Source organism: Nomascus leucogenys, chromosome 4, assembly GCF_006542625.1.
Source record: "Nomascus leucogenys isolate Asia chromosome 4, Asia_NLE_v1, whole genome shotgun sequence".
NCBI lineage: Eukaryota > Metazoa > Chordata > Mammalia > Primates > Hylobatidae > Nomascus > Nomascus leucogenys.
The window spans coordinates 128,997,865-129,009,962 of record NC_044384.1 but is presented as its reverse complement, the minus strand read 5'-3'; the positions used below and the strand labels follow the sequence as shown (position 1 = coordinate 129,009,962).

General features: G+C 38.2%; 1 protein-coding gene across 1 annotated transcript in view; it reads right to left on the bottom strand.

The window, feature by feature from the left end:
- ZNF385D (zinc finger protein 385D) overlaps positions 1 to 11,385 on the bottom strand; it is a 975,802-nt gene extending 964,417 nt beyond the window's left edge. Inside the window, exon 1 of the mRNA XM_030812269.1 lies at positions 10,945 to 11,385. Coding sequence (XP_030668129.1) covers positions 10,945 to 11,056 — 112 coding nt within the window. The 5' untranslated portion in view covers positions 11,057 to 11,385. The remainder of the gene's footprint in view (positions 1 to 10,944) is intronic.
- Positions 11,386 to 12,098: the final 713 nt, after the last annotated feature.

Sequence of the window (12,098 nt, the reverse complement as noted above, 5' to 3'; positions counted from 1 at the left end):
GTTGCCAGGTTTTGAATTATCAAAGGGATGATGTAAAAACAAATTCATTGAATAACACAGAATTTCCAAATTCAGCTAATGGACAAGATGATTCATTGTTCCGATGTGGCGAGACTAAATAGAAAGCCAACAACTGGGAAAGGACAAAAATGCAGAGACCGGAAACTTTCAAACTTGGGCATGGAAAGCAAGCAATTTGCTGTAATCAGAATGTAATAAGTAGCATTAATTTATAGGAAGATGTCTTTTAGAGAAGCAAATTAGCCTAATCAATTTAGAAACTTATTAATGGCCCTGACAATTTTCCTTAAGGACCACATCAAGGTACAAAACTGTTAAAGTCACTTCAACATTCACATAAAGGTAGGTTATCTTCACATCAAATCTGACTATGGTTATGAAGCCTATCTTGGAGTACATTTTGAAGCAGTTTTCAAATTAAAGTTTCATTAGTGCTCCCTTAATACTGTCATTTATTGATTGTTCTCATCTCCATTCCATTCATGTACTATCATTTTCCCCCAGTAAATCATTCCAATGTATGATAGAGTTAGCAGAAACTATTTCTCTGTATATGTGGAAAGAGAAGGAAACTATTCAGGGCAGCAGAGACACCAGGCTTTGAGTCAAAAATAGTTCACTATTTAATGTTGCCACCCACAAATTACTTGATCTTGGAAGGCACTTGACCTTTCTTAGTTTTGCTTCCTTATCTAAAAAAAGAAAGTAATGCCTACCCACCTAATTTGTGGAAAGAAACGATAATTCCAACAGTAACTTTTGTGTTCTGTGAAATACCATTTCAATGTAAGTTTTTAGTGTATGAACTAGTAGGAAAAATAAAAACATTTTGTTCTAAATAGACATAGAAATGTAAATCCCAGTATTTTTAATGGCAGACTTTTGTTATTATTAGTTATAATTGTATTATTGTTAATATGGATGTATGCTATTTGGTTTTTTCAAATCCTTTATGCCTGCTAAAGCTTCTGAATTATGGAAACTTTTACTTTTGTTAAGGGCAACCTTTTAAGAAAGGAATTCTTTTTTCTGGCTTTTTTTTGTAGTGGTTCTTCAATTCTTGCAAATTTAAATTAAGAACACATGTTCTAATTTATAATTTGAAAAAGAAAACTCTTTAAAGTATCATCTCTTCAGATTAACTTGTATTGATTTTTTTCATTTATGAAGAATCAATGTGGAATATATTGGTTTAGACATAATTTCTGAATAATGAAAAATTATGCCACTAATAAAAAATTGTTACAGATCCAACTGTTCACCAAATTCCACAGGAACTGAAAAACTGTATACTGAAAGCAATTTTCTAAGGTCAAACTCTTCTTCATGAGGTCCTAAAATACTTTTTTAAATCAATCTACTAGAAGCTGTCAATTAACAAGTAATTGAGATGTGTCTACTTTATTTGGGAGAGAACAAATGGAAAGGCATATCAAAATCATACCTTACAGAACATAGGTTTGAGTACTTCTTTACTTATATTTTCTCCTCTTAAGGAAATTTATCTTTATCATGAGCGTCTCAATGCTTAGCTTTTTAAACTTTCTAAAAGCATAATTAAAATAGAGTACTGCATAGATCATATTTATACAACTCAATGAATTTTCACAAGGGAACACTCCTAGATGACAGAATATTATAATGTTTTTAAGGCAAATTGCAGAATATGTTTAGACTCGGATAGCTATTCAACTCAATTTTCTACAACCCCTATGTCTACCAGGCAGCAGAATTTAATTATTTGTTTCACAAATGTTTGGGGGTCCCGACTTTGTTCAAGGCAATGACAGGCATTGCAAGAGGCAGAAAGAGTAATAAAACATTATCTCTACTGTCACAGAACTCACTGTCGAGATTACCGATCTTCTACGAGATCAGCAAAGAACTGAATTATCAAGGGAAGTCCAGCTTAGTTCACTGTGCCCTACTTATTACTTCTTAATAAGTTCCTCTTCGGAGAACCCAAGAAATTGGTATTTTCCAGGCAAGAGAGTATATCTCTGAGACGGCAGTAAAGGGCAAGGACCTCTACTGCCTGGACCTTGCCCACTGGACCTTGCCCACTACTGGCACCTTAGAGGTACTCTTTCTTTCCTGGAAGGAATCAATTTTGTCAGGTTCCCCAAAGAGTCGAGCAGACCCTAGCTTCTAAACCATCACAAAGTCTATGAGCACTCAGAATTTGTCAGAATACGTGAGCTCAAGTGGCCTGCACCCACTGTCAAAAGCATCATTAAAAGGGGCAAAATGGATAGGGCATTGTCTAAGAGATATGTAGCCCCCTCATCATTCTAGAAATTAAAATGTTTGAAGTTGGGCAAGGAGGCATCCAATAACTAAACTTCTTTATATTCTGTAAGTATGATTCCTGTTCAAATCTTTGCTACATTAACAAGGATGTTGCTTACTGGGCCATTCAATTCCTTCTTTATGAAGACTCATGAGAAACATTTTTTTCAGATTCAGTACTAAGGATGGTTTTTTATGTGGAAAAATAGTATTCTGATTATATCTGCTTTTTGGGTCTAATGGCTGTTTAAAAACTTATGGTTAAATTGATGGACCAAGTCTGGTGAGTGTGTATTCTCACAGAACATAGGTTTGAGTACTTCTTTACTTATCTTTTCTAGTCTTAAGGAAATTTCTCTTTACCATGAGTGTCTCAATGCTTCACTTTTTGGACTTTTTAAAAGTATAATTCAAATACAGACTACTGCATAGATCATATTTATACAACTCAACTAATTTTTACAAGTGAACACTCCTAGGTAACCAACACCCGAAAGCAGAAACAGAACATTTTGTCATCTTACCTTCTCCCTCAGCATTAACCACAATGTGCTTATGAGTTAGCTTTGCTTAATATTCAACTTTACTTAAACGAATCATGCTTTATGGGGTTTCTACCTCTTGATGCTCAACATTATGTTTGTGATAGTATTCATATTCTAGTCTGTAATTATAGTCATTTCATAATCATTTTAGGCTCTTTTTTGGAATTTGATTTAGTTATCCTTTACATACTTTTTAAAGTCATCTTAAACCCATTATTTTAAACAAAGGTTTAGAATAGGCAATGAGTTTTGGGATATGACATCAAAGGCACTGGCAACAATGACAGAAAATAGACAAATAGGAGTTTATGAAAATTTCAAAATTTTGTGCAAAAAAGACATATCAACAGAATAAAAGATAACCACAGAATGGGGGAAATACTTACAAATCATATATCAGGTTAAGGATTAATATCTAGAATATACATGGAACTCCTAAAACGCAACAGCAAAACAACCTGATTAAAAACGGGCAAAGGGGGCAGGGTGGTGGACGCCTGTAGTCCCAGCTACTAGGGAGGCTGAGGCAGGAGAATGGTGTGAACCCAGGAGGTGGAGCTTGCAGTGAGCCAAGATAGCACCACTGCACTCCAGCCTAGGCGAAAGAGCAAGACTCCGTCAAAAAAAAAAAAAAAAAAAAAAAAAAAAAAAACCACGGCAAAGGACTTGACTAAAGGAGACATACAAATGGCTAACTAGCACATGAAAAGAGACTCAACATCCCTAATCATAAGGAAAATACAAATCAAAACTACAATTAGATGCCACTTCACCCCCATTAGGATAGCTACTATAAAAAAAATAGAAAATATGCATTGGTGAAGATGTGGAAAAATTAGAAAACTTGTATGCTTTTGGTGGAAATATAAAATGTACAGCCACTGTGGAAACAGTATGGCAGTTCCTCAAAGTATTAGAAATATTACGTCATCTAGCAATTCCACTTCTGAATATATTCCAGAAGGATTGAAAGCAGAGTCTTAAGGGATATCTGTGCACTCATGTTTATAGCAACATTAAACTGAAGCAGCTTTATACAACAGCTAAACCAAAGCAATCTGAGTGTCTATGGACAGTTGACAAGAAATGCAAGATGTCATATATATACACGCAGTGGAATACCATTTAGCCTTAAAAAGGAAGGAAATTCTGACACATGTTACAACATGGATGAAATCAAGTTATGTGAAATAAGCCAATTACAAAAAGACAAATACTGTATGACTCCACTTAAATGAGGTACTTAAAGTAATCCAAATCAGTCATAGAGACAGAAAATAGCATGGTGGTTGCCAGAGGCTGTGGGCAGGGAAGAATGGGGAATGACTGTTTAATGGATATAGAGTTTCAGTTTTGCAAGATGAAAAGAGTTCTAGAGATGGATGGTGGTGATGCTTGCACAACAATATGAATGTACACTGAGCTGCGCACTTAAAATGATTAAGATGATAAATTTCATATTATATATATATTTTATGACAAAAATAAAAAAGATAAAGTATAAATAAGTAAACATTGTCCATTCACTGAGGGAGAAATATCAACTAATATCTAAGAAAAAAATTTGAAAAACAAAAAAGAATTCTAGAAAATGGTTCTTACCTTTCTGGTTAAACCCAAGCCCAACTAACCAGAATATCTCATTAGTTGATATTTCTATGTAATTACATTATGTGGTCAGTCGATGAGATGTTTATCTTTCTAAAAAATTTCTTTATTTACTTTTTAAGATCGTCCCTATTCTTTACCTTGTTTCAAGTCATATACAGTACAATCAATCAGAGGAAGCAGAGTTCAAAATTTGGCCCTTCCTGGCTGTGTATATATTCTTTGGCATAGTTTCTTATCTCTAAAGTCAGTTTAATAATACCTCCTTGCCCCTAAAATGCTGAGGTTTAACATAAAGAGCCAACTACACCCAATACAAGTACTCAATACTAATAAGGTAGTCATTGTCTAGAGTAATGCTATTATTTATACACTGGTCTTTACACTCCATGAGGACAGGGTCTCACTTTTTCTGTCAACTTTGATATTCTCAGCACTAGCACTCTCCAGGTATACAGTAATCACTCATACAATATTTATTAAGTGCATTATGTTAGAGTGAAGAGAGCAGAAAATAATTGATTGCCCTGTACATCTTTGATTCAAAATCTGATCAAAATTAAAACATTAAAATAATGTACTTTAAAAATAAATTTCTGGTCCTTTCTGCATTTTTTACATTTTACTTATGTTGGGTCTGCTGTCTTTTCACACATCTAGCATAATATTTTTTAAAAGATGATTGCGGTAGACAAAATAATGCACATCCTCCTCCCACTCCTGTAATCTTCAGTCCTTACTGAAAATACATTAGTTCCTAATCCTTAGAACCTGTAAATGATAACCCTATTTGGAAAAAGAGTTTTTCATATGTTATTACATTAAGGATTTTTAAGTAAGGAGATTATTCTGGATTATAAGGGTAGGCTTTAAATGCAAATATAATTGTCCTTATAATGGAGAAACAGAGAGATCAGACACTCAGAGAAGGCGGCAGTGAAGACAAATGCCGAGATTGGAGTGATGTGGCCACAAGCCAAGGAATGGCAACAGAAGCTGGAAAAGGCCAGGAAAAGATAGAGACCAAATCTTTGCCAACACCTGGCTTTTGGCCAGTGATACTAATTTCAAACATCTGGCCTCTAGAATTTTGAAAGAATACATTTCTATCGTTTTAAGCCTTCAAGTTTATAGCGATCTTGGTACAGTAGCCATAGAAAACTAATGTATGATGATAATACCAATGGCTAACATTTATGTCTTACTAGGTACTAGACACTATTCAAAACACTTTACGTGTATCACCTGATTAAGTCTTCAGTCAGTGCTCTCAGATTTATTTTCACTAGTTTATAGAAGAGGACACTGAGGCAAAGAGAGGTGCAATAACTTGATTAAATTCTCACCACTTTTAAAGAAAAAAACAAGGATTCAAACCCAGCCAGTCTAGTTCTCAAACTCATACTCTTAAAATGCTACACTGTACTAAATAATTATTTTTCTCTATGATTTTGATATGAAGTTTTACTATGAATAGAATATACTATGAAGTTACTGTGAATGTAGAATTTATAGCCACCTGATAACTTGGTCCAGTACATGGAACCTTTGTTCTTTAAATTCCAGTTGATCTGGATGGCTTTAGGAAACTGAGACATCTAACTTCTGGAAGTTGTACTTAACTAAATACAATTTTAAAATCTAGATTTTTTTTTCAGCATGCCTTCTGGAGTTTCCTGTGTTATTCTTTTGTTTAAGGGGCACGTGAAAGAAAAGATACATTTCATTCTTTTTTTCTTTCCTTTCAGTTGAGGATAGATGGAGACTGTTGGAGAAGCAAAGGAAAAAGAAGTCTCTAATAACCTATTATAAAAATTGCAGGTAATAACTCTTTAGTAATAAAATCAGAACACATAAGATAACAAAAATAGCTAACAGGGAACATATGACCTCATGTTATAACAGACTCTCATGAAAATCCTCAAATGGAGCTTCCTAACACTGTGGCATAATAATGCATTTTATTCTCATGGGGACAAAAAGGTCTAATGACTAATCAAGGTGCATCAGATCAGTATTGTTTCCTGAAAGATGGGCTACATAGCTACAAGGAAGGAAAATGAAAACTCTCTTACTGAAAACTTCTCACTGAAAAGACCTGTTTTGAAATGCTACATGCTGGCTTGTTTTGGTAGATATAATTCCATAAAAAAAGAGAACTGCCCCTATGTGTTGCAAATAAGGCAAAAAATTAAACATATGGTAGGATGACACTATAGGTAAATAAATAAAGTAATTAAGCAATCCAAAGGTCTCTATCCTATCCTAAAACTGTGTTCTAGTATACTGGTTTATCAGGAGGTTAGGAATAAGATACTCTTTGAGATATATTCCAATCTAGGCAAGCTACTAGAAGTAGTACAGAATTATCTGAATATGATTAAAACCACATTTGTAATAGGATAAAGACCTTGTAAAATAATTTGATTCATCTCTGTCCCTGGGTGTCCTTCAACTTCCTCTAATTGCAAATTTTTTGTGTTAATCATGAGTTATTCCAAAATGGGGAGTGACTTAATCAGTACGAGCTGCTACAACAAAATACGATGAACTAGGTAGCTAAACAACAAACATTCATTTCTGACAGTTCTGGAGGCTGTGAAGACCAGGATCTAGGTGTCAGCAGATTCAATGACTGTGGTGGGCCCTCTTCATGGTCTGCAGATGGCTATCTTCTTGCTGCATCTTCACATGACAAAGAGAGGGTCCTCATCTCTTCCTCATCTTATAAGAGCACTAATCCCATTATGGAGGCTCTACCCTTATAACCTCATCTAACCCAAATCATTTCTCAAAGGCTTCACCTCAAATACTATCCCATTAAGGGTTAGGGCTTCAAAATATGAATTTGGGAGAGATATAAACATTCAATCCATAGCAAGAAGACATCACTAGGTTTACCAGGCTCTAAAAAAGTGGAAGTAAATACATTTTTAATGTACTAGAATGTTTTAAATGATCTCCAGTGTGTCATCTACTTGTTCAAAATATAAATTACACTGGCAGTTTTTGGGTGTGTAATCTACAGAAGCTGATCTCAGCTTCCTAAGTGGCAATTTAAGCACTTGCTTGATTTTCAACTCACCGGCTTTATTTTATTCAATCTCTCACTTTAGAGTCCTTGTCAGAAAACTAAGAAGTACCATCTACCTTGAGTTCCAAGCTCTTGAAACATTCAAAATTACAGATCCTTTTCCAATATTAGTTTCTTCAATCTGGGATGTCAGTGTGACTCATGTTTATGGAGCTTAAATTACCTTTCAGAGATCTGGTTGTTCAAATCACCAAATAATATCAAATAAAATATTGGTCCTATTGTTTGAATATGAAACAAACATTTTTAAAACAGTAAAAAATACATACATGTGATTATACAGCTAACCATTTACAAGACTCCCATTGTTATGAAACATTTTTCAGTTGACAATTCAAGTTCATAATTAGTTTCATTACTTTAATACTGTTCTAAGGTTAAATATGTTAGCTACTATAAAAACCTCCTTACGTACTGCCAAAAAATAAAACAAATCTCTAAGCAAGTTATTATGAGACATGCAGATTATTTGAAAACAGTAAGATACCATGCAAATACAATGAAACATAGTAAATTATCTTTAATTTCTCAAAGATTTTCTATTTTCCAAAGCTGCTCCCAAATTTGGAATATTAACAGCATTAGCATCCCAATGGGTTTATACAACGTTTATCTGATAATTCCACTCATGTATGGATAAATCAGATCTGTGACTTAAAATACATCATCACTCTCAAAGTATAATTACAGCTAGTGAAGAAACATGACAAAGTTATCTTATTTGTTCTTACTCCTACTTTTAAAACCTCAAAATTTTTATAGACAGTACTAACATCACTTAGCTGAAGAACTCATAAGTAAAGAGTTTATGAAGTTGGAGATTACAAGAAAATAATGGATACTGTATACTCAGCTACCTGCATACACTTAGCAATGAGAAATGCAACATTTTATTTAAATTACAAAAAAACTAAGTTAGATGTGACTCATCTAATCTTTGTTACTATAGATGAAACACTATGTTTTCTTGAATTGCAAACATTTTCGTTATTGAACTTTCGATGCACCTGGTAAATAGCAAATCACAGCAGGGGGAGTAATTGTTTTGAAAATAGTGTGGAAAATAAAAGCAAATTTTAAAACAAGCTGCTTGTACCTCTTAATGGAAATTTAAAATCCTGTCAGGATCTGAGCTTTAATTAGAAGCTGGCTGAAATATGAAAGTGTTCATGTAGACCTCAGGATAACTCTATAGTCATACAAATATGATGTTAGCACCAGACATGTTTGATGTTATAAATCACACATTGTTAAGACAAGGGCTATAATATAGCACTATTGATTTACAGTAACAGGACTCAAAGAACGTCATTCAAGATGAACACTAAGATCTCAGTGTTCTGCCCTCTCTAGAACTGGCAGGCCGAATAAGTGCCACACAATTTTTATTTCATTTCACATCTACAAATTCTGCATTCTGTTATATTAAATACCTAAAATGGTTGGGTATGAATCAATCTATGATATATTACCACCACTGTATGAATTTTTCATGGAATTAAAACTTAGGTCTATTGCTCTCATTTTTCAAGTGAGGCTCAAAGAGGTTGTGTAGGGGTTAACAACCGACTTTGGAGTTCTGCAATCTTGGATTACAAAACACTAACTCTGGGACTTTTCCCAATTTAACATCTCTAAATCTCCTTTTCCTTGTCTACAGAATGGAGATGGTAACAACGCCACCTTCTTGGGATCGTTACGCATTTACATTAGCTGTAGAGTTTGCTGTTCAGTGAATGGGAAACACATTTTAGGTGTTATTATTATAAGTAACCCCAAATATCTCTCAGCCACATTGTCATAGAGCAAAAATAATTCAGAAGCCCTGATTTTTGGCTCAGGTCGCTTTCTCCTAACACAGACAACTTCCAGCACTTCATTTCCTTAAATCTGAGATAATACATTAACTCAAGATGTTTGCCCATTCCCCCAGTCTACATTTTAGCTCCATGAAGACAGTGCTCAAGTTAATTTCTAAAAAACATCTGGAAAGAAATGTGAAGAAATTGCAGCAAACCCCGGACATGCTGTGTTGCATCAATCTACATAATTTGAAATGACCCATATTTGCCTTTCATGCTTAGAGACCAGAGTAGTGTGACTGAATTACCAGCATAGCCCAACGAGTGGCACGACAACCCAGAGGGAGGAAGACCTTTCCAGTCGGTTTTAGAAAACATCGTGAACCAGAATTCAGTGGTCACCCGAAAGGCACATTTAACAGACCAGCTAGCGAATACACTCAGCAGAACAGAGATGATTTCCCCATCACATTCCGGGAACACCGCAGAATTAGCATAGAACAGCGCCAGCTCTATGGTTCTTAGTTACACCTACAGAATGTCAGATGTTCTTCTCAGTCAGTTCAGGGTTCCAGAATTGAAGACACTCCAATGCCCAGGAACCACGCATCACTCGTTTGAAATCACAGACCAGCCATCAACACAATCTCCAGAAACACATGAGGTGGACAAGCCTGATTGTAAGGGGGATTGATCTGGAATTGGCCATTTCACACAGGATGACACCATTTTGGAGGCTGCAGGTGTCCTCTGACCCAAATTCATACACACAATAAAACGTCTCCCAAGATGCAAGAGGTCAAAAGGTACACAACCCTGTGCTCTCTTCTAATTTGGTCCTCCAGGTACCCAATGGAAGCGTAAAAAGAGGCACTAGATGGCCAAGAAAAACGATCAGATTCAGGAGCCCTGGCTTACACTCAGCCTCCCAACCCCACCCTAAATGTCAAAATGATTTCCTTGGAGGGAGGCTTCATATAACTCAATAGCTTCTCAACCTGCCCTCAAAACGCGTTTATCTCAGGTTTTTTAAAGTATTTATTTAAAAAAAAAGAAGAAGGAAACGAAAAGGAAGCAGGAAGCTGTCCCGCTGTGTTTCTTTATCCCAACAACTTCGCCACGCTTCCCCCGAGGAGGCAGCACGCCTCGCACACACCCAATGAGAGACAGACAGCAGGACGTCTTTACCGGGTGGCCCAGCCCTCGACTCTGGCCAGAACCAGGCTGACCTCGCCCCTGCACCCCCCGCACCCCCGCCCCCCGCCTCGGCCTCCCCTGCCCCTTGGTTCTAGGCAATGAACTGTGACCTGAGCCCCTCAAGCTCCGCGCTCCTCACTCTGGCCCCGCAACCTCACATCTCTTCTCCGTGGCACCGAGAAGAGGCAGGGGGGTGTGGACCGATAGTGCGGGATACCGAAGAGGTGGTCCAAGGTCTGGGCCGTGCGAATGCCCATTCCGCGCCCCCCATGCGAGCCCCAGCCCCTCGCGCCTGGTATCCCGCAGGGGCGCAACCCTAGCTTCTTGCCCGGCGCCCCAACGAACTCCGCCACCTGAACCGAGACACCTCTTTTTGCACTCAACTTACCGCGGCTGGGCTGAGCTTTCGGCGTCCCCAGGAGCTTTTCTCTCCTTCCTCCCACCGAGCTCTTCATTCTCCTGCTGGCGGCCGCCCGGCGCCCTGGCCCCGGCCCTGGCATCCGGAAGGAGCAGCCGCCGGGGCTGGCTGTCCCGAGAGACGCACGGCTGCCCGCCCGCAGCTTCAACGGCGGTGGTCGCCGCGAGCCGTGAGCGGCGGCCAAGGAGAACGGTCTCCGTTGCGCAGCGCGTGCTGTCCCTCTGGCACGGCTGGAGGTGGCAGTCAGCGCGCCTCTGCCTCCGCCGCGCTCGCGGCGCTCCGCACGAGTCCCGAGACCGCGTCAGCCCAGGTGCACCAGGCTGGGGAAAGGTGCGAGCCCGAGCGGAGGGAGGGGCTCGCGGCCTGAGGGTGCCGGGAGAGAGCGAGACTGATGACCAGGAAAACAGAAACCTGGAGACTAGAGGCGAGGAACTAGCTTTAATGGAGTGAGTGGGTCGTGGGTGTTAAGGGCAAACACGAGGAGGCGAAATGCATCTAGAAACTAGAGATAATTGGAAATGAGCTTGAGTGAGCTGCTTTTTGAGTGAGGCTCGAAAAGGGGGCTTTCCTTTTGTGCTTACCTCCTTTATCCTCCTGGTTTGGGTGCAGTACCTGACAACAACTTCCCCCACACTCTCACCTCTCATATTTAACTATAAATAACGCTAACCTCAACAATCTTAGACAGCAGATGCAACGAAATCTGGTGAAGCTACTGCAAGTATACAGGGGATTCCCACATCCACAAATCCCACATGCTCGTCCCTCTGGAGGGACCCATATTCTACTGAGATTTCTCTCCTCTTACCTATCTCCTCTCTCACAAGCACACGCACGCACACACTACAGTACCCTAGGGATGAAACCACACGCACGCACACACTACAGTACTCTAGGGATGAAATACCTTTTGTTGCTCTGTTGTAGGACTTAAAGTGGATGTTTCTCGAACTTTGCACAGGAATAACCTTGGGATTTTATTACAGTTCTGATTCTGATCCAACAGGTCTGGCATGGGGCCCGATATTCTGTATTTTTAATGGTGTGGCAGAGGCTGCTGATTCAAGAACCACAGTTTGAGTTACAGGACACAAGTGAACAAAATAAACCTGCTTTCTAATATC